Source organism: Myotis myotis, unplaced genomic scaffold (genome assembly GCF_014108235.1).
Source record: "Myotis myotis isolate mMyoMyo1 unplaced genomic scaffold, mMyoMyo1.p scaffold_m19_p_1, whole genome shotgun sequence".
NCBI classification, from domain to species: Eukaryota; Metazoa; Chordata; class Mammalia; order Chiroptera; family Vespertilionidae; genus Myotis; species Myotis myotis.
In genome coordinates this window covers 33,067,545-33,091,405 of record NW_023416313.1, presented here as the reverse complement: position 1 = coordinate 33,091,405, position 23,861 = coordinate 33,067,545, and the positions used below count along the sequence as shown (strand labels likewise).

Below are 23,861 nucleotides of genomic sequence, written 5' to 3'. Positions count from 1 at the left end.
CGTTATAACCGCACGATCATTACTTTTTGGTAACTTGGCAATTAACTTCTGAGGTAATTTTTTTCACAATAACTACAGCCACATTTCCCAGACACATTACCTCCTGTGTACAGAATGGAAACCTAATTACTCTGTCCTGGAAAATTGCTTTATCTACCTGCGGGCTAGAATTGCATGATAAATCCAAAAAGATAACCATCAAAATAGAGAAGTCATTCAGTAATCATTTTCAGCAAACAAAATTAATGTCTACCAAGAAAAATATAGCAATTATGCCGTCTCAAAAGCCACACGGACAGAAAAATAGAATCCTCGAAACAAAGCTTTTTTGGGAGGAAAAAAATCTGAAAACGTAGTTGAAATTCAGCCGAAGTGCAGTCCTTCCCTTCTGCATGTCAAGTGGTAACAAAAACAATCATCTCACCTCTGCTCCGTTCCTGGACAAAAGTACCAATCTATTGTGGGCTCCGGGAAGCCTGCTGCCACGCACTGGAGCATGCCATTCATGAGCCTCTCAGAAGTCAAGATTTCTGGCTTTGCTGCAGGAAAAGAGAAGTAGCCACACATCAGACGGCTGGAGAACATCCCCGAGACTCACGCCGCTCAGAACCCTCAGAACCTTCGTGAGGCTGGAGACGACCTTGAGGGAACATGTTACTCGAGGGAAGAATCCAAACCAGTGCATGGAAGGTCCAGGGAGAGGGGTGTGAAGGTCAGCCCAGGAAAGGCTTCCACAGTTAGAACAGAGCACCCTGCAGATGTGGGGTCTCTGAGAGCTCTGATCCGGGGATGGGGGAAGCGGAGGGAGGGACCACCTGGCAGGGGCTCCGTTTCCAGGGAGTGGGAAGCTGAAAGACTGCTTCTAACGAAGGCACTAACACTTCCCGATTATTCTAAAGGTGGAAATTCCCGACATTGGGATTTCAAGTTAATGTGGGGACTGGAATGAATAAATACAGGAAAAGCAAAGCTCCCCCTTCAAGAATTCCCTCTTTTCTAGAGGGGGAGGTGAAGACTTGGTACAGATAAAGAGCTGGATCACCCTATTCACAGAAAACCCAAAACATAAGAGTAAAATACAATATGGGCTTTTAACTCCAAATTTTTACTTCAGATGCAAAATACAAAATTAGAGGAGGAAACCAGCCCCAGAGTTTTATTCATACATTTATCTAAACCTGAGTACAATCACCAAAAGAGTAAATTATATCAGCAGGAATGCTCTAATTTGACATTTCTGTGTAACTACAATAATCAACGGATATTCAATCAAGGGTGCCCTAAAGCAAATTCTCCAGATTATTTCTAAAGTGGAAGGGGATGAACTTATGCTCAGTTGTGCTATTAGTAATATATCTGGAGCATTTTAACCCTTTGATAACGAGCAAGCTCCAGTGGTTCTCAACCTTCCTAATGCCGCGACCCTTTCATGCAGTTCCTCATGTTGTGGTGACCCCCAACCATGAAATTATTTTCATTGCTACTTCATAACTGTAATTTTGCTACTGTTATGAATCGTAATGTAAATATCTGATATGCAGGATGTATTTTCATTGTTCGCGACCCACAGGTTGAGAACCGCTGAATAACATCTGAATGGCAAGGACGGCAATGTGCTCACCCTGGATCCTTGGTGCAGCACCGAGTGCCCAGGTAAGTACAGGACTCGGGAGGCCACATGTGTGGTAGACAGCCCTGCACACCGGCTCCGACACTCACCAGTTCTGGGCGCCTCCATCAAGTCTCCTCACGGGTAAAATGGGTCATTAATTATGCCATGGCTGCTATGCTCAATGTTAGAGCATCAACCCTCACACCAATGATCTTGGATCCTAATCCTGGTCAAGGGCACATACCTGAGTTGCAGGTTTGATCCCTGGAACTGGGTCAGAGTGTGTGAGGAAAGCAACCAATGGATATGCCTCACTAATTAAATAGTACCCACTTAATAGGGAGATGGAGGACAAGAATGATTCACAGAAATAAATAAAAAACTAAGAACAATTTGCAAAAATTAAACCATTATTAATGATTAAGTTATTCTTTTCTGTTCAGAGTGCCCACCCTCCTTGGTTAATCAAGTTTGCTACCAATTAAGTTCACTACATTTGCCACTCTAAATTTTCTCTTCCATGACCTAAAAATTGCTTCTTTAAGAAAGTGTGAAATTGTGTATGTATTTTAATCTGATAAATTGGGAATTTTTGACATCAATTATGTTGCAGCTGATCGGAAAACTCTGTGGTGAGAAGGAAAGACTGATGGGTCAGAGGCTTAGGGAGCTTATTTCCTCAAAGGAAGGTACCACTTGATAATTGACATCTTTGTAGAACAACCTCTCAGCACCTCAACTCCTTGCAGGCAAAACAGCTTGGCAGGGATCAGAGTGTCCACATGCATGGCACACCCACCTGTCACTCAACCTGGCCCTGCTGATGGGCTGGCCATTTGGCTAGACACCCAAGAGAGCAACACTCCAAAGCAATCTCAAGGTAGGGCATCCTTGAGACTTTGGACCCAGTGCCAGCTTTCACAAATAGAGCAAGAAACCGAGCCATCGCCGTGCGAAAGCATCCATCTGGCAAGCTTCGTTTAATTATCATGGGCAACTGTGTGATCAAACCGGAAAGTAGGACATAACACAAAAAAAGTGAAGCTTTAGAACCCAGCTATTTGCTGGAGACTGCAGGTAGCCTTCGGTGGGTCTCTCTGGACTCAATTCCAGTGTCACCTCCTTTCCAAGCCATGCTCAACTCTCCAAAGCCAAGGTGGTTGGTCCCTCCTCCCTGTTCCTGCGGGACTTTAGATCACCGGACACTCCTCCACCAGGCTGCACTTCCTCCGTCTGTTTGTACCCTTGACCCCTAGCAGAGTTTGACCTGTGGAGGACCCACAGAAAGAGCTGTTGAATGATTACGTCTCTCCCAAAAGAACAAATCCCTCCTATTCCATAGGAATTCAATTAGAGTCACAAGAAGGGACCTGGAAAAATAGCCTAAGGTCAACTTTCCTGTGTAGGGACACTATTTCTACTACTTCTGCACAGTTAAGAAACTCACATACATACATACCGGGACATGTGAATTCCTTTTAATACTGAGATTAATGTTGAGAGAGGAGGAGCCACACCACATAGACAGCAGCAAAGATAACTAGACAGGACTCAAATGTGCCTGAGTTCATAAGACAGATCTCCTCATACCAATATTCCTTTTGTCACTCACCCTTCCTAATGCCACATGATGACTTTTAGTACAATTGACTCAACAGGAAGAAAAAAAAAGGCTGAAAGGATACTTAAGATGTTAACAATGGTTATCTCTGGGTGATAGGGTTATGGATCATTTCTATTTTATTCTTTTAAAATTATTTTTTAAATGTTTTTGTTTACAATGAATATGTAGCTAATAATGAACCTATAAAACATTTTTTTAATTAAAAAATTGGAACACCTCAAAATTACATAATCAATCACATTTAGCTTTGGTTATAAGTGCTGCCCGGTCCAAGCCTTCCAGCGTGACACCTGGTAGTAGTTATACAACAGCCAGGGCTGGCCTACTTGCTCCGTGTGCTGGTTAATTAGGCAGACTTTTCAGCTACTGTCCCAGTCATAACCTGAAGCTAGCGGAGCAGCATTTTTCCTGTTGGGCCTTAGGCTTGCCAACCAAGCTCAGAGGGTCCTCAAACATCAGTGTGCATTAAAAGTACTAAAGGTAAAAATGCAGATTCCTGGCCCCACCCACAGAGATTTTTTTTGCATAGGTTTTGGATCTAACCTAGCAATGCGCTTTTTAAAAGTACCCTCAAGGGACCCTTGATCAAGCTGGGACTAGGGTGAGGCCAGGAAAACACCCTGAATGCAGAATTTAAGAAGGCACTCAGTCTAGAGGTCTTGCAAGTGCAGGGTTGGCACCATGAATGAGTACTTTCTTGAATTTTGCGCCCTAGGTGCCTTCTCTTGCCTCACCCTAATCCCAGCCCTGTCCCCAATACTGGTGATGAGAGACCTCATTCTGAAAAGGCTAAGTTGCATGATTACAGTTTGGGCTGTACGTGATAAGCTGCACTATGAAAATGTTTAATGCATACAGAATAAGCTAGGTACAAATCTGATTCCTAAAAAATGAAAATCTGGGCTCATCTGCATTTTTGTAAGTGTCTCAAAGCACTGTGAAAGGCATTAAATATACATTTTACTTTTAAAGACACATAACCCTCTATAATTCTCCAGGTTAAATCTAAGCTATGGTTTCTTACATATTCTGCAACCAGCAGGACACCAAATGACACTTTCCCTAATTCCTCCCAAGTTGGAGGTTTAGATAAGCCTAAGAAGTGTGTAAGTTATGTGTTTCCTGGGGAGATAAAAATAGTCCCCTTTCTCCTTTCAAAGCACTGTGGACCTGAGCCATTCTGGTGTCTCCAACGACACTGATCGGCTTCTAGGCAGCTGTCAGAGTACTTATAATTTCTACTGAGAATTTATTGCTCATGCAATTAAAAATCCTAATCATTCGCTGATTTACCCCATAGACTTAAGTCTCCAAATAATAAAAGATTACACGAAAAGGAATCATAAAGATGAATTTTCATCGAGGTTTAATTAACACATAACATTATATTAGTTTCAGGTGTACAAAATAACAATTTGGTATTTGTATATAATGCAAAAAGGGCCACCACACTAAGTCTAGTTAACATCCATCATCAAGAGTTACAACTAATTTTTTCTTTGTGATGAGGGCTTTTAAGATCTGCTTTCTTAGCAACTTTCAAATATGCAGTACAGTATTAACTATAGTCACCACACTATACATTACTCATCCCATGACCTATATATTTTATAACTGGAAGTTTATACCTTTTAACCACCACCCACTTCATCCATTTGCCCACCCTCACACACACACACCCTCCTGGCAATCAGCAGTCTGTTCTCTGTATCTGAGTTCATTTTAAAAATATATTCCACATGCAGGTGAGATCGTAAGGTTATTTATCTTTCTCTAATTGGCTTTTTTCACTTAGCATAATCCTCTCCAGGTCCATCCATACTGTCACAAATGGCAAGATTTCATTCTCTTTCACGACTGAATAATATTCCATTATATGCATACACCACATTTTCTTTATCCATGCATCCATAGATGAACATTTTGGTTGTTTTCTGGGATGAATTTGGTTTTCTGATTGTAGGTCTGCTGGTGTTGAATGGCAATACAGCAGTACTTGGTAGCAATCTGTCACTATCCTAGTTTGGGTCTAAGTCAAATCTACATTCCTGCTGCAATCCTATATAATAAAAAGCTAACATGCAAATTGACCGAATGGTGGGCCGACTGGTCACTATGATACGCACTGACCACTAGGGGGCAGACGCTCAATGCAGGAGCTGCCCCCTGGTGGTCAGTGCGCTCCCACAGGGAGAGTGCTGCTCAGCCAGAAGCCCTGAGCTGGGCTCACGGTTGGCGGGCACAGTGGCAGTGGCGGGAGCCTCTCCCACTTCTGCAGCAGTGCTAAGGATGTCCTACTGGGATCCCCCAAAGGCCCCCCAGACTGTGAGAGGGCACCCTCTCCAAGTTCACAAATTTCGTGCACCGGGCCTCTAGTACCATTATAATAAAGAAAGTTAAATCAGCTATAATAGAAGTATTGAAAAACTCAGATTAAGTTTTACTTATAAAAGGAATATTATTATACTTTTTTAAAACTCCAGAATAGATATCTTGAAAATACATTTTGTTTCGTGCATTCTTAAAGATAGCCAGAGACTGGCATATGGACACTTTAACAAAAGTTTGTTTGACACAAAAAACAAAATGTCAACTATAATCTCCTGTGTATCTAGCCATCTTTAACAGAATGTTTATCATCTAAAAAAAATCATTCTCCTAAGGAAGTGATGTTTTAACTAGTGCTAAGCAAGCTTTTAATGTAAAGGGTGGGGCAGTAAATATTTTAGGCTTTGTGGGTCATAGGGTCTCTCTCTTACAAATATTCTCCCATTGTACCACAAATAAAGCTGTAGACGTGTGAACAAATGTGCACATTTGTGTTCCAACACAACTTGACTTGGGGACACTGGCATTTTAATTTTATTTTCATGTCTCATAAATATCTTCTGATTATTTTTGAACCTTTCAAACAAATTCTTAGCTTATGGGCCATTCTGGAGCAGACTGAATCTGGCCTATAGTTTGACAACCCTGGTTCTAAAGAGCCATCAAAATAATTGCCCAATTCTAAGATAAAGTTAAAACAAATCCAAAAAAATCATGAAAGTATTTGGAGAGGGCCCCCTCAGCCAGAATCACGGTGCAGGAGCACCATGGTCGTGTGTCCCAGGCACAGGGAGGGGAGATGTGAGCACACATTACAATACAACTCTAAAAATGACAACTTCATTTTACCACATAATCCAGAAGTGGAAAAGAAGGGTTGACACAATGCCCATGGAAAGATTATGTACCTATTCTTAGATTTATATAAATTTCCACTAACTCATAGGTGACTCTGTTTACATTTGTAAATGAAGGAGTCTAATTTTATGTAAAAACACATGTGGCTCAACTGGAAAAAAATTCCATACAGAAGTTCCACTAATATAAAAGACCTGCTTTTAGAAAAGCAGGTCCCAAGTTCAGGGTCAATTGTAACATAAACTGACAAGGTTACATACCTAAACCCATTTATCGTTCTTTTTCACCATTAACATGAAAAAAAAAAAAACCAGATCACACCAACAGAGGATCTAATGATTTTCTAACAGGTATAGTCTTTAAATAGATCCTCCAAATTAGCAACATACCCTACCAGACCAACTTTGTTACGACCCATGAAATAAAAATAATGATATCAGCACTGGAGGGGCTCAAGGTGGGAGAATGGGGCAGGGGGAGGATGAGACTCTTTAGTTCAGAGCCACATTTCCTCAAATTTTTTTCAGAAAAGAGAACCAAATTCTACTTTAAAAGTAGGCTGCCACGAAATCCCCTTTTCTCCAATTTAAATGTCTATAGCAATTCTTGCATCCACAGAGATCCTCTTCATAAGGAGATATTAAAGTGTCACGTCAAAAACAACACCCATAAGTCCCGAGCAATTTAAGGACAAAAACTCATTTCAAGTTCAGGAACAGAAAATAAAAACAGAGTTCAGATACTGTCAGTTATCACCAGTGAACATGCAAAAATATTAATGTAGGAAGACAAACAGCTCTTTGTACACAGATTAACTGCCCCCTTAAGAAGCTCTGAAAAGTACTCCTTAATTTAGAGCTGTCCTGCACTCTTGCACAGTGCACCTTGCATGACACACGTTACAGACACAGCCGCATGGGAGATCTTGACAGGTGATAACCTTATCGACTTCTGGGCACTTAGGCAGGGTCGCTCATTTGGGATTCAACAAGATAATTATAAACTTTAATTGTCAGATGGGTTTCCTTTTCAGACTCAGTCACATCATTTCAGAGTCCCGCCTCCCACTGCACAATGTCTCAAAACTGCATCACACATGGGTTAGAGATGACAAGCTATCCATGCAATGAGATCCCACAATGATGTTGTAGAAAAGTAGTTTATGACGTGGAAAGATGCCCAAAACACATTTATGGTTCAGCACCAGAACACAAAGTTACAAAGAGATAGAACCTCACTTTTGTAAAAAAAAAAAAAAAAAAAAAAAAAAATCTTTTAATGGTCTCAAAAAACATACTGCAATGGGGTTATTTTAAAACTGGCTCGATTTTTATTTTTGCTTATTTTCTATCCCTCACATAACATTTTTATAATTTAAAAAATGCTTAATTTAAAAACACAAGTATACAAATGTTTGCACAAACCAAGCTACATTCCAGTTACTGTGGTAGCCCTACAGCAAATTCTCAAAGGACAGTAAATAAACCAAAAAGGAGTTGTACTTAGCACTAGCTTTACTTAATGTGTAAGAATTCCAGTAGTTTCATACAGGAGTAGGTCTACTAGAAGCCACCTAAACAGGGAGAAACACTAAGAAAGCAAAGCCTCTCCAGCAAAACTCAATAGGTAAGTGTGTCAGCAGCGAGTCTTAAAGTTTTTAGCCTCTAACCCAAGTATCGTTTGGACACCCCAATGTTTGGAAGGTCCTATCATCTTTAAAAAATGGAAGTAGCCCTAACCGATTTGGCTCAGTGGATAGAGCGTTGGCCTGGGGACTGAAGGGTCCCAGGTTTGATTCCGGTCAAGGGCATGTACCTGGGTTGCGGGCACATCCCCAGTAGGAGGTGTGCAGGAGGCAGCTGATCGATGTTTCTCTCTCATCGATGTTTCTAACTCTCTATCCCCTCTCCCTTCCTCTCTGTAAAAAAAATCAATAAAATATTTTTTTTAAAAATGGAAATAGAAAGGCTGAGAGGTTAACAGGTAGGAAAACATTTCCACCTTCCAAAGAGGCAAAGTTCTAGTAACTTCGCTCAGTTCGTGAGAATCTGGAAAGGCACAGCCCCCTCAAAGCCCCCAAACCGAGTAGTCCTTAAAGGCAAACCCACCTTTATTATTTTAACCTGAGAAAAGTGTCACCAGGCTGTCATCCAAAGACCCTAATGTTTCTCAATACCTAAACTGTGTCACGAGCTATGCCTGTGTACAGGAACTGAAAAAGACTCCTGACCACAAAATAAAAAGGGCAGAGCACGAAGACCAAGGTGCTGAGCACAAAGATTAAAGTGTTGAGCACAAAGATCAAGGTGATGAGGGCAAAGACCAAGGTGATGAGGGCAAAGATCAAGGTGATGAGGGCACAGTGTGCAAAACAACGTGTGCACAAGGGCCGATTGCGACAGAAGACTAATTACACGGGCCTAAAGGATTTAATCACTCCACACCACAGCCTATACATACAGAAGGCTCCTTCCCCGTCCAGAGACGGTGCCATCAGAGTGTGAGCTCACCCTTCTCCATCCCTTGATCAAAAAAATAGAAGTTTCTGCTCTGCTTTATCAAAGTCAGTTCTTAGTCCACTGGTGCGAATGCCGCTGAGCAGAAGGACCTCAGTTTGGTCCCTGACCCAGAAGGGTTGGTAACAAAAGGTCCCTGAGACCTCCAACCAGGTGGGTGACCCAGATGGCTGGCTGGCAAGCAGTCCAGAGCCATCTATCTGCATGGCCGGCTTGACAGGTCTGTCCTCACCTTTGCCAGATGGCAGGCTGGGCATGTGCTTTATTTGCAAGGCGTTAGGCTTGCAGTGGCTTCTCCCCAGAAGGAGGACAGTCTAGCCACCCATAACTGAAATTCACTATGACCGATAATCCATATAAGGCAGCCCAGATTCTGCAAATGCGGTCAAAGGGAAACTTTCTCATCAAGAGGCCTCATTCGGGGTGATTTATTACTTTGAGTTGGGTATACTGTATTATCTATGAATAATCGCTCATACTGGACAGCATGCAAATTATATAATGCAGTGACTTAGAAATAAAACATTATTTAGCATTTCCTTAAATTGTTTCAAACCCTTGTTAACACTGCCATAAACAGAGTGAAATTGGTGACTTCTGAGAGTTAATTTGGTGCAGTTCAGCAGTCAGCTGGCTATCCAATCTAGCTGAACATTTCACGTGTTCTGTGTAAGCCCCAAAATGCAAGGAACCCTTTAGTCTTTATGCCTTACTTGTCCTGCCTGTGTGCCTGTCACCACCGCCCGAGTACCACAGCCCTCTCACTTGACTGGTAGGTTTGTGATTAAAAGACAGACCTTTAAGATTGGAGAGAGGTCTATTTATAATCTAGATTGCCTAGACATCACCTGCCAAAATTCATAATACATATCTGGAAATGCTACCAGATCAAAACCACAATGAGATCACCTGTTAAAATGGCTATTATCTAAAAGATAAGAGATAAACGCTGTCACGGATATGGAGAAGAGGGAATGCTTGTACACTATGGTGGGAATGTACATTGGTGCAGCCGCTATGGAACACAGTATGGACATTACTCAAGAAATTAAAAACAGCACTACCACAGACAGAATCCCACAATCCCACTTATGGGTATATCAAGGAAACAAAACCATTATCTTGCAGTTATTCACAATACCCAAGGTATAAAAACAACCTGTGCCCGTCAATGGGTAAGTGGATCAAGAAGATGTGGTATATGTACACAACGGAATATTATTCACCCTTAAAAGAGTAGAAGGAAGATCCTGTCTTCTGTGACAAGATAAATGAAACTGGAGGTATTATGCTAAGTGAAATAAGCCATATGGAGAAAGACACATAGTGCATGGCATTACGTAATGTGTCATCTTAAAAAAAATGTTAAAATCACAGAAACAGAGCAGAGAAGTGGTTGCCAGGGGATGGGGGTGGGGGAATAGGGAGAGGTTGGCAAAAGGATCCAAACTCTCCGTTCTAAGATGCATAAGGCCTAAGGATCTAATGCATAATGTGGTGCCTATAGTTGATGCATAGCTGAAATTTGCGAAGACAGAACTTAAATGTATTCACCAAACTAAAATGTAACACACACACAAAACAAAACAAAGCGGGTAAATATGTGAGGTGATGGATGTGTTAATTAACTCACTAAAGCACCCAAAAGAAAGTTTTGGTGGAAAGTATGCGTATTAGGACTGCAAGGATACTGATTTGCCTGCAATCGTCTGTTCAGTTACTTGAATATTAAGATTTTTCAGAAGCAGATAATTGTGCTCGTGTGTACTACACTACACTCAGCTCCTCTGATTAACATCTGAATTAATTGAGAAGTATTTGAATTGTGGGCTAATGAGATACCATAGTAATCAAAACTGTTCCAAAGAACTGAGATATTACTTAACACGATTCCCTTGGAAAAGGAAATTCTGTGGTCAAACAAGTTTGGGATATCAGCTCCCTCCCACAGCCCCCTCCTGGGAAGTCATAACACACCTTAGCATAGTAAGGATTCAGGGAAGGCCTATAATTAAGAAAAGTGTTTAAGTGCACAGATGTGACTCTTTATCTGAACACGTATCTTGTTCAGAAAACACAATTTTGGAAACACTGGCGTAGTCAAAAGACTCCAGAGCAGCCATCAGAAACGCCCAAGGATTACTCACTAGCTGTTTGCTGCCATTTGTACAGGGATCAGGCCACCGAGCCCCCACACCACTGCGCACCAATGAGAAAGTGACATTAAAAACACTTCATCCAGCTCCTTGAGGGCAAGGAACTGGCTCCCGTCCCCCAGCCTGACACACACAAAGTGCTCAGCAGTTACTAAGTTGTTCTCTAGGGAATGTTCCAGGTTGTCTCATCACCCCCCAACCCAGGATGGCTCATTTTGTGGGCCACCCCTTAGAATTCCGGGTCTTTGCAGGCCTCCCATCCTCGGGGCCGCTGGCTGGTGTGGTGTGGCAGGTACCGGGATTTGTAGACAAGCCGCAGGAGGAAGCCCTGCACTTGGAAAAAAACCAGCTGGCGATGCGTTCCCTTGGCCCCAACCTCTGTGCAGAGACACTTCCGCTACTGGGGGTGCAGCCCACAGCAGGGCAAGATGCAGGAGTTCAGGTTCCCACGTCCACATCATGCTCCCCGCTCCCACCGTACCCACGTGGTTCTCGGTGGGGACCCACTGGGCTGGATCAATATTGCATCATCTTAGTGGAAGACAATCCCAACACAAAAAATGTCACAACCCCAAACCAAATAGCATCACAACAAAATCATCATGTCAGTCCAGCTCCTGTTCAACCTCTGAATCCTCATTTCAACAACCAACAATGTTCCCTCAAAAGAACTGTTATTATTATTATTATTATTATTATTATTATTATTATTATTATTTTAGAGAGTGGAAGGGAGTGGGAAAGACAGAGAAACGACAATGTGAGGGAGACACATGTATTGGTTGTCTTGCGCATTCGCCCTAACCCGGGGCTGGGGATGGAGCCTGCAACCAAAGTATGTGCCCTTGACAGGAATTGAAGCCAAGACCCTTCAGTCTGTGGGCCGATGCTCTAACCACTGAGTAACTGGCTGGGGCCAAAGAACTGTTATTTTTAACTTCTTTGGTTCCTCTGCTCACGTCAAAAGCAGCACCCAGAATTTGAGCAACAGGGTCCCGGGGTCAGTGAAATGTAGGACAAGGAATTGGGTTTTCGTACACATTCGCCCAACCTTCACCCAACCACTAAACCACAGGGTCTTTGTTAAGGTCAAAATTATCATGAAACATTATTTACACAGTACACAGTGAGCTCGGTTCTGCAGCTGTTACAAACACGAGCCACAGCTCGAAACAATAAAAATATAAAAAGATAAGGAGCTATTAGCTGTACTCACTGTTCACGTAAACACTAAATGTCACCGAAGAACTGACATCAGAATTGGACACTAGAAACGTGTAAGTGCCGCCTTCGGTCCCTTTCAATCTGGTTAGGTGAAGTTCACTTACATATCTACAAAGAGAGGACAGTCAGTCAGTCACTGTGGACTGCCGCCCCGAGTACATGTCTTTCCTGTGTCTATCTGGGGAGAAACAGCTCACTTAGCTCAGTATTAACAAGATCCACATTAACGAGTACAAACACACACACATATTTAATTTGGGACAAGTGCCTGCTGTGTGAGAATACAGAGGCTTTCTCAGCATAAAGGCAATCCCACAGGCACGGCAGCCTCTCCCGCCTCCTGAGCTGTCCTCATGGCCACCTTCCCACCAATGTCCTAAGCGAGCCTGCCCTGCTTTTGCTTTAAGGAGACTGGCCCGGATAAACCCCAGAGGGGCAGGCTGTCTTCACGCTGTCGCTGCAGGGCCCTAGAGGCAAGGTCAATGCGGTTGCCCTCACCTTCCTTCTTGCAACACCACAATCTCCCAGTGTTCCTCCTACCCCACTTCTTCTGGGCGTCCTTTGCATATTTGCTATTCAAGCTTCTGGTTTTACTGCAGGGCCGCCAGATATGGCTGTGTTGACTGAGCACATAGACTGTTGGGGGAGTCACTGACATAGGCTCCAGTGTAGATGGGGCGCCCTGGCAGGCCTGGACCCACACAACCACCTGGACAGGAGCAGTGGTGTGTTCAGACTCCTCTCACACTGCACATGCTCCCTGGGCAATCCACTCTTGCACTGAACTGCTTGCTGTTTGCTCACTCTCAGACCTTTCCCTCTAGTCCAGACTTCCCTGGCCTATGCCTCCTCTACAGAGTATTTTTATGCCACCATCTCCCCTGCGTAGGTGCAGGTATACGGACCCACACACCTGCAACCTTCTCCCCCGACTTGCCCTTGGGCAGTTAGACACCCTTGAAAATGGACTGCCTTCCATGTCTACAGCCCATGAGTGACTGACCCCGGACAAAAGCCCAGCTCCAGAGCACCCTGGAGCTCCAGTCAAGGGGTGCCTCAGCTTCACCTCACCCACATCCTCTCGTTCCTCCTTTCCCCTCCCACCCTGCTCCCCCTCTCCCTGGTGGGTCTCTGTCTTCCTTAATGAAGCTCTTGCTTAAGAACCCCTGCCCCGGGCTCTGCTTCTAGGGAACCTGACCTAGATACTTCCCACCTGAACATCACCTCTCGATGCCACGGTCAACTGCAAGTTCAAGAAACCCCAACCCCTTAGCCCCCTCATCTCCTTGAATGAGAATGCCTCTCACCCTCCAACCTGGCTGACGGATCCTACAGGGCTTCTTCAGCTCCTTCCTCTCTCTCCTATCCCCTCAATCACCCAGTGTTGGTAAGGAAGTAGCCTGAACACCTCCCAAATCCATCCTCTTCCCTCCAACCCTTAAGCCTTGGGCCAGAACAGCAGCATCTCTCACCCCTTTCTTACAACAGCCAACAGCTCCTGACTCGATAAATACACAAACTCTATCTAGGCACTTACCGCTTACTGGCCCTTTGATCTGAGTCACATTACTTAACCCAGTTTCTTCTTCTCTAGAAATGAGGGAAATAAGAGTGCCTACTCGTAGGTTTGTGAGGACTAAAATTATTGAGTTAACATATGAAAGGTACTTAGAACAGCATAAGATAGAAAAAGGCGCACGCAGCTTACATATAACGTTACTACTGCTGCTATTTCTGTTATAATTGTTTTGAGAATCAAACGAGAGATATGATGTAAAAGAGCTCAGGTTCACTGCCCAGCCCAGAGCTACTCAATGATTCTTAGTTTCTTATAGTTTAAAAAAAAAAAATGATTAAAGGTGCTAACTTTCCCCTTTCTCTGAAGTGGGTCCCGTACATAGAAGTTGCTGCTTTGAAGCATCCTCAGAACTCCTGAGAAGAACAATGCTCTGTTTTACAAATGAGAAAACTGAGGGACGGGCTTTTTTCTGTGCTCTAAACACAGGGCAAAACGAAATGTTGGGATGAAGACTTCAGGAAGCACCCCGGACGTTCCTTCTTTGCCAGATGGCCTGTCATACATTCCTGGGTCACAGTAATGGGACCTGGTAAGCCAGTGGAAGAGGGGAAATGGAAATCCCCAGAGCAAGGCCCCTTTCTCACCTGATATTGCTTTCATTCTCAGACTTGGGATAATTCTCCCATTTATCAGTGAAGGTCTTGTTCATATATATCCACTGTTGGTGTTCAGGTTTCGGGTATGCCTCGTATTCAACAGTCAGATCTACGTTTTCTCCATCGTTTACAAATATTGTAGTATTCGCCACAGGGATGATATTAATGAATCCTTTATCTAATCGTAATGAAATAAAACAGAAAGAAACCGTTATCTACAACTACCCAACAAAAAACACAACTTCGTCCTTGGATTACAAACATAACTATAACTGACTGATTTCCAACATGAACTGGCAATAACAAGTAAGAGGGCTTAAACTAGCCATTTGACATTTACTTTGCTCTTGTAGAATCACTGTCATGAAGGAAGAAAGGACACACATGTGAAATGTTTATTCACCCGTCTCTACCTCTTCAGCAATTCTCTTATTTCAAGACCTATCACCATCTTATAAATCTTCTAGTACTAGTCTTTGATGCGTGTTAGGTTAAAAAGTATTTATAGGACTAAATATAGCCCATACCCAGACTCAATATAAGTGTTTATTTGATAAGAAGGTGACATAAATCAAGAAGGCACAGACAGCCTCAATGCTCAATAAAAAAAAAAATGCTGCATTTGAAAAATAAGCTCTGGTCATCTCATCTATCCTATATTACAGATGAACCAAGGACAGCATCTTAACAAACCATGTTTTTAACTAAACAACAGAACTGACTCCCATCAAACATCTACAGGGTGGGGTGGGGGCAGTATTCTCAGTTTTTTAGAAGCAACAGAAGAAAAAAATCGTAAAAGACAAATCTGAATACATAAACATTTTTAAATGTCTATATAGTAAAATGAATTAAGGTAACAGGAAAAAGAGAACATAAAAATGTAGAAGGAAAAACATTTAAATTAGTAATTAAGATAATGAATCACTTTCACTTATTACAAATAGCAAAACTGCAATAAAGCTGCTTCAAAAAATAAAGTATATCCATCCTATTGAAAGAAAAATAGCAAAACTAATTTGAAATAAATAATTTTGCAAGTGTGGGAAAAGTGACAGACTGGATGACACACTGTGAACTGACACAACTCTTAGAAAGCACTTAGCAATGTAGATTTTTAAAAAATTATTCTTCAATTTAACCCTGCAGTTTCCATTTGAGAGTTCTTCTTAGTGAGGTGAATGGCTACATACAAAAGAAGTGCTATTTACATTAGTTATAATAATTTAAAAAATAAGAAACTGGTTAAATAAAATAGCCCTTAGATATACCTATGTAATAGTAATATTAGAAGAGCTTGAAAAATAACACAATAAAATAATTGCCAATATTATTTTTTATAGCTACCATTTATAGGATACTTACTATGTACCAAGAACTGCCTTAAGTACTTTAGCACACATTTTATTTAATAATTATAACAAATATCTAATCTTACAATACTAAAAGAGAAAGCTTACAACCCCTAATTGATAGATGGAAAAAATCAAGTCCTGGAAAGCCATACGGCTAGCTATCCAATGAGAGAGCCCACATTTGAATACAGGTCTACGAGAAGCTAAGGCTGACCTCTTCTTACTCTAGCATACCCTAGGGCAGTGGTCGGCAAACTCATTAGTCACAGAGCCAAATATCAACAGTACAATGATTGAAAGTTCTTTTGAGAGCCAAATTTTTTTAACTTAAACTATATAGGTAGGTACACTGTTATTAACTTAATTAGGGCACTCCTAAGGCTTAGGAAGAGCCACACTCAAGGGGCCAAAGAGCCACAGTTTGCCGGCCACGGCCCTAGAGTGTCTACTTTCATTGAGAAAGAGAGTAAGAGAGAAAGAGAATGAGAGAGGGAGACAGAATGAGTTATATGTATAAATAACACCATGTTGTATACAAAAATATAAATATAACAAATCTTAACGGTTATATCAAGTCAGTGGAATTATGAAAGAATTTTTAATTTTCTGATTGTTTTCAAAAATTAATTATGGAATTTTATCATTATTTTTGGTGCTATTTGGTTAAATATTTTGAAGTCCCACATGACATGGCCAAAATAGTATCTAGTGCACTTTAGTTTCTACAGATTCAGAATAAAAAATAGAGTCCAACTGTTCTATGTACCAATTGAAAAAGGATTTTTCAGGTGAGAATGGAAAATCATCTGAATGAATTTGGCTATGCAAAGCATCACCTTTTTCTAATTCCTGAATCATAAATGATATCCTCTGCCATTCTTTCAGCTAATTTAGGTTAATTTTGAAGGAATAAATATTTCCTCTGATTGCTACACTACATTTTCAGGTTTTCAAGGTTATAAATTCAAACCACACAATGGAAAAAAATATTCAAACTTTATAGACAATATCGCACAAAAGTATCTCTCACAATCATTATGTATAAAATACTTGTCTTGAAATCCCCTCCAAGTTTTTCTATAGTCTGGTTTGCTCAATATAGTTTTATGTCCTATTTTGGAATAGAGCTGGAAATTCATGAAGTGTAAGAATTATTAGAATCAAAGAACTCCACCTGGGTTGTTATAACATAAAAGTATGATTTTTTTTCAAGTACACCTACATTAAGAAACTGATAATGCATTAATATTTAATTAAGAGCAAACACTGTGCCAGGTACTTCTGTAAAACCTACTGCCTCTTCTCCTCCCCACAGCTTGGGATTTATACCTGTGTTTCTCAGAAGAGACAATACAGGCAGAGGGAAAGTAGGGTACATTAGAAAGTTAAGTGGCAGAGCCCCAACTCAAAACCAAGTTTGGACCATCACATAGCCCTGTTCTCTCTACCACTCCACATTGTATTCCAAATCCTATTCTACTCCAGCCCCGGGAGAAATTCCTTTTCTCTTTGTCTCTTCCTGTTCTTGTCCCACCCGAACCCACTCCAAAACCAGATTCATATTTCTCAGCCACAAGTCTTTCCAGTTATACAGTTATATTCTTGGAAATTGATGAATGGATTTTTAAAAATCTGATTACATACAACAATATGCTCAAAACATCCTTACTAATTGCTTTCTGGGGCTGAAGCTGATATATCAACATGCTCCCTAATCAACTTAGCAAATTAGCACTTACTGAGTTTAATATTTTAAAAGCATAGCCTTCTATTCAAATTAATAAATGGTTCACAATCACACTCAGGGACAGAGTAGTGCTCTTTCTCTGTGCCGACTCTATATAATCGCAACCCAAGTGTCTTTTCCATGTTCAGTCTGTTCAATTACAACATGGGCAGAATATACCAAAATTATATGAGATCCTCGTGGGACAAATCACAGGCCTCTACCATTGCTACATAAGTTATTGAAGAAATATGGGGAGAAAGGAAAAAATGAAAACAGATATGGCATCGTTTTATTATTGCTGGATGAAGAATTTCTCCACCCTACAAGTACTTCATCAAAGTCAAGCACTAAAAAAAGGTTGCATTAAAAAGACAAGAAAATAGATTAAATTCAAACAATACTCAAAAGACAAAAAATGTGTAAACGAGGTAATTTTACAATCATTATTATTTTCCATAAATCAAAACATCAAATACTTCACTACACTCTGTTCTCTTTAAGCAGATGCTTGGAAAAATACATATTTAGTGAGATTTCTAGAGTAGGGGAGAAAAGGCTAAACCAATGTGTGTATCAGATATGATGGGGTTAGGGGAACGGGTTACCATGTTCCAGTTTATGCTCTGTAGAACCAGTGACCCATGTCCCTGTGACCTCCTTTCTGAGGGTTCATGCAACAGCCTCTAAGGATGAAGAATAGGGTGAGGTGGGGTGAGGTGAGGTGAGGTGAGGTGAGGTGAGGTGAGGTGAGGTGAGGTAGGGTCGGGTGGGGTGGGAAGGAGAAGCCCAATTCATCCCTTCCTGCTACAAATGAGGTAGAGCCATGGTCAGCAAACTGCGGCTCGCGAGCCACATGCGGCTCTTTGGCCCCTTGAGTGTGGCTCTTCCTAAGCTTTAGGAGTGCCCTAATTAAGTTAATAACAATGTACCTACCTACATAGTTTAAGTTTAAAAAATTTGGCTCTCAAAAGAAATTTCAATCGTTGTGCTGTTGATATTTGGCTCTGTTGACTAATGAGTTTGCCGACCACTGAGCTAGAGCCATGAGTGATAAAACAATAAACCAAAAGGCTGAGGAGCCCTACCAAAAGATTCTGAGAAAAAAACTTTAAGCATTTTCATTCCTCAACAGAGAAATTCTACATCCATTTCCAAACTCAAGTCATTCAGCAAGGACGAGAATTTTTGAAAAAGCTCAGCTTATACTTTATTTGTTTTGGGGGGTAGGGGTGGGAAGCACAGAGAATGAAAGGTTTGAACAACTTCAGTTACAGCTTTCCACTTCCCTCTACTAAACAGGTAGAATTTGCTTTTGTGCTCTAGTTGGAAGAGGCTACCATGATCATTTTCATTCATTCATCATTCATTCATTCAGTAATGATAAGAATTTCTAAGAATCTGTTCAACATTCCATTTACATAAAAAGGAAATCAGTAATTTCTTCTTTCACTACTGCCAGTAATTTATACATTCCCATAGAGATACTCACCTACTACTTCCAAAGTTGTTGTGACATTTGCTGATCCAAAAGTATTATTGGCGTAACACATGAACACTCCAGAATCATTCACTCTTGCCGAGCTGATAGTCAGCCTATCCTGACGTACAAAATTGAAGTCACCTTGATGCCAGCTATTGCTCTTTACCTGTGCTTTAGTCTGCTGGTTTCAGAAGGAGAGAAAAAAAATCAAAGATTACCATAAACTTTATATTCAGGATCTCTCCTAGATAAATTAAAAATAGCAGCAATTAACTTCTCCATATTAGCATTCATTATACACTACTTAAGTAAGAATAATAAAGCATCATGACAAGTCTGTCATTGGAACACTTCATATTACAGGATTATATTGAGAGAGAGTCATTATTAATGATTGGGAAAAACATGAAAATTCATTTCTTAATAACCACAGCCTACATCATTCCAAATTCTCTGCAGTGCTAAATATTTTTAACAGTGCCAAATCTTAGAAGTCACTGTATAAGAAATACTGCAGAATACTGATATTGTATATTGACTCAGCATACTTACATCGATATTTCCTATTATGTATTTTTATTCTATATTCCAGTGATTGAAAGAAACAGATTGCTAATAAAAATAACATTCTGTTTTATTAGCGTGTATATTATGTTCATGCATAAAAAGAGAACCACAATGTCTACCACTAACTTGAAAATTCACCCTACAATTTTTACCAAGCAGAATTTTGGCAACTCTCATCAAAGGGAGATCTGAGGTATGTAATACACATAAGACCAAGCCCCAACTTATTTAAGCATGAACTGAAGAGAAAATGTGAATTTACCCTTGTGTTATCACCATCCCACTCTTACTATTTGTCTGAAGACAAGACATGGGGAGATTTCTTGTGCGGGAAATGTCGTGGGAAAAAACAAACTATAGTCATTCTCTGAAAAGATTAAAAGGAGCAGCATATAGCTTTCTGCCTTCCCAAATTTCCTGAAATGTGACACATTCCTATTACAATGGAAAAAATAACAACAACTAAAATAGAAAGTAAATAGGAGCTGATATTGACATGGAAGGAGATCAAGGGTGATTCGCTGGCCACGCCCCAGTGAAGCGCTCAGCGTCTGACCATTCTGACAGTCCTGTAAATCAGAACGACTCGCTGGCAAGCAACTTGGCAGCATGTTCATAGCCCTGATCACTCCAGCAAATTAATCTGAACGAAATAACTGAACAAAAACCAAAAGCTCCAAGATGTTTACTATAGTAAAAACTCAGATGAACTAAATGTATACCAGGCATAAAAGTTATGAATATGTGAAAACAAGAAAATGTTTCCATTACTTAAAAAACACAAATTGAGTGTAACTTAAAACTGCAACCATATGATAATACATATGTGTGGGGACAGAACGAGAGTATGAAAAATGCAGGCAATATAGCATTTTATAAGAACTAGCCAATTTGGAATACTGGACACTTCAAAAGAAACCATCCAAATTGAGTTGTGTCTAAAATATAAAATATGTTGAAGCCAATATGAAAAAAAATAATGTAAAATAGCCCACTAGTAATTTTATGTTAATAACATGATAAAAACATTTTCAATATATTGGGTCTAATAAAGCATATTATTAAAATCATTAATTTTACTTCTTTACTCTTTGTCATGTGCCTCCTAGAAAATTTAAAATTACACCGGAGGCTCCCCTTGTATTTCCATGGCACAGCACTAGTATAGACAATGTGGCATTATACCTATTTCTGTTTCTCATACTAGGGTCGTTCTGGAAAGCTTTTTACATTAAAATAAGCACACATAAATGCTGACTGCCAACGTTGAATGTTTTGAGTAACAAGAAGAGAAACCTTTTTGTTAACTAATTGTGAGATCCCGGACAAGTCAGGAATAGCACCAGTCCTTTGTTTCTGAAAGGGACTGAGGGAACAAGGGTTTTTAAAGGCCTCTCCAGTTAGGAGCACTGTGTAGATTTAAAAATACTCCCTTCTAAGAGATTCTTCTGGTAATTAATTGGCAGACATCTGCCACTTCACTGCGTAAGATCAGTTGTTAAGAAAATGCAATAGCAAGGTGAAGTGACATTTTCTCTAACCTTTCCCTGTCCATCATGTCACAGTCTTCTCCTCTGCAAAGGCAGAGTGACAATGGGCAGATAATATACCATGTTCCTGATTTCAGGTATCTTCCCTGTAGTTCTTACAAGAGCCCAAGAGTCTGCCTTTGGGAGCTACAGAGGGACACTGAACATGTGAGTGCCAGAAGGAGTGACTTGGACATAAAAGATGCAATGTCAACACATACCCAAAGAATGATCTTCGACAGTATCCATAATTGTGGATACTGTCAAAGATCATCATCAAAAGCAAGTAAAAATATAAGGATTTATAAACATTAGAAAAGCTAACCAAGATTTACAAGTGCTGACTAAACCTCAGAGTCTCTCACATTTTAAAACAAAACAACTGCAAAAACTCTAAAACAGTTTACCCTAAATTTCATTGCAAGCTAAACGTACTCTAAATGGTTAATCAAATACTATAGATTTTAAAGAAAATCTGATAGCGCCAACAGTGCTAAGTATTCCAAATTAAGCCAAAGGATATCAATAAAAGATTCATAGATGAACCTTGGCACAGAGCCATGAGCCCCATCTGCAAGTCACACATTACATATTGCTTGCACGTGATTTGGTTTTCCTTAACCCTTGGAGGTGCGCACACTGGGATTTCCCCAAAGAGCTCCCAACACTGAAGGCTTATCTGCCAGTGCCAGTGGATTAATTGGGAATGGCATGCAGGGCCTCTGGGAAAAATGGTTCAGAGCAAAACCGCCTGGGGCGATTTAATTTCTCCTCTCAAAAAGGCTAATTTTCAAGTTATGTTGAAGCTCAAATACACACACAGTCTAAACTGTTCTCTCATCTGAAATCAAGAATTATAAAAACCCAATTAATATAGGATTGTGTTCAGGAAGGTTAGTCGAAAGTCCATACATAAGCTATTGTTTTTATTAAATTACATGATATGGAAACTAAAACTTATTTCTCTGAGCCATTGGTTTGAAAGAACAAGTCCACAGGACAATCCATTCTTCTAGTCCATGGCAGGCTTCATTTAGCAAGGTACCATCCATCACAGGTCCACATGAATACCATCATGATGCTTTGCATTATGCTAATCACCATGGTTACTTGTTTAGCAAAGAATTCTTTTAAAAGGCATAAAATTGCCATTGTTGAATACAGGGCATGATGAGGAAAAGGAGAAACATATAGCCTTTCTTTTTTCCAATATGATGCATACATGGGTACTGGAAAAAAAATCACTGTGACAACTAACTACCTAGACGGCCAAGATTATTCAAACAAAAATGACTGAAAACTCGGTCAATGAAAACTGTAAACAAAATATTAAGGAAATTAGACATTTTAAAGACCCTGCTGTTAATAGGAGTATTTAGGGGGGGGGGGACTTCAAATATAACTGGCTAAAATTTATTTTAAGTTATACCTAACATAGTAATCTGACATATAGTAGACATTCAATATGCATTTGTTAAATGAATGAGAACTTAAACCTGTCCAAATGTTTCAGATTAAAGATAACCATTTTATTAATAGCAACTAAAACAAATAGAAAACCATTAGCAACTTGATCTCAGGTAACCAGCCTCAAAGGAGGCAATCAGAGCCATACAAAAAGAAACCCATCTCTCAAATGGATGAGCCACTTTGCGAGGGAGAGAAGAGCTTCCTGGTAAATATCTGAGACGAATTATTCTTTTTAAATATGGAAGGGGAAAAAACTGGCAACTCTTCCCAATGTTTTAAATAATCTGGCCTGAAGAGTATATCAATCACAGCCTTGAAAATCAAGGTATTTATGCAGTTAACCATTAGTTTTGTGTGTTTTTTACTTTCCCTAACTAAAGTTATTCAAAGACACAGCATGAAGCAATAACATAATCCTGAAGTTATCTTGTAGATGATCTAAAACAAATGTACAAAATGACATGTACTTTTTACCAATAATAAATGCACACAGCCACATATGGTGTTATGAAAGGGGAAGATATGCATCTGCACACACTCCCAGACAGTCCCCGCCTCAGACAGACACGCCAGCTGAGCCATCCCCCAGGACAATTAATAGACTTTAAAAAAAAACGTGAAACTCTCCCACATGCAGAGAATGATATAGTAAGAAAAATGAAGGGAACAATTCGCTCACCTGGCTGTTTTCCTTTATCCACATTGAGTCCACGGAACTAGACACATCCTTTATGGAGCAGGTCACTGTGAATTCCTCCCCTTCCCTAAGAAGATAGCTGGATTTGGACACTGTCACAACTGGTACAGCTCTGATGGCTAGAATGAAAAGAGACGTGGCCCTCAAATAATGCGCCCTATCAGAGCATGGAATTTTCACTTGCCATTTTTCCTCAAATGCACACAGCTTCTTTTGGCATCTTTGAAGTAAAAATATGAAGTATGGTGCTAACAGATCTGTATTACTTGCATATCTAAAGACATCAACAATGTAACCACGCATCATCCTTCATTTATATTGAGTGGGGAAAACAGAAGTGTCTACTCTGAGATCATACCGCTCCTGGTCAATATTACTTCGAAACAGGTAGAAGCCCAGGCGAGGTGACACAGCTTTCATCTTCATCTCACACAACCCTGACAGTTTCGTGAGGATGTGACCTACAACTAATTATATTCTTCTAACCAAACAGGCATCTTTCCCATGTGTTGTAAAAATGGTATCTTGCTCGTTTGTGAAA

The 23,861-nt window shown here is 40.4% G+C and overlaps 1 protein-coding gene across 10 annotated transcripts in view; it reads right to left on the bottom strand.

Moving 5' to 3' along the window:
* The window catches only part of KIT (KIT proto-oncogene, receptor tyrosine kinase), an 81,277-nt gene that overhangs the window by 16,712 nt on the left and 40,704 nt on the right, over positions 1-23,861 (bottom strand). For 5 of the 10 annotated variants that reach the window (XM_036334134.1, XM_036334209.1, XM_036334151.1 and 2 more), the window contains exons 4-8: positions 23,303-23,439; positions 19,067-19,238; positions 14,482-14,671; positions 12,311-12,426; positions 425-539 (exon numbers count right to left, since the gene is read on the bottom strand). In XM_036334134.1, the coding sequence (XP_036190027.1) occupies positions 425-539; positions 12,311-12,426; positions 14,482-14,671; positions 19,067-19,238; positions 23,303-23,439 (730 nt within the window). The remainder of the gene's footprint in view (positions 1-424; positions 540-12,310; positions 12,427-14,481; positions 14,672-19,066; positions 19,239-23,302; positions 23,440-23,861) is intronic. The other 5 variants (XM_036334144.1, XM_036334162.1, XM_036334183.1 and 2 more) reach the window with 1 other exon arrangement.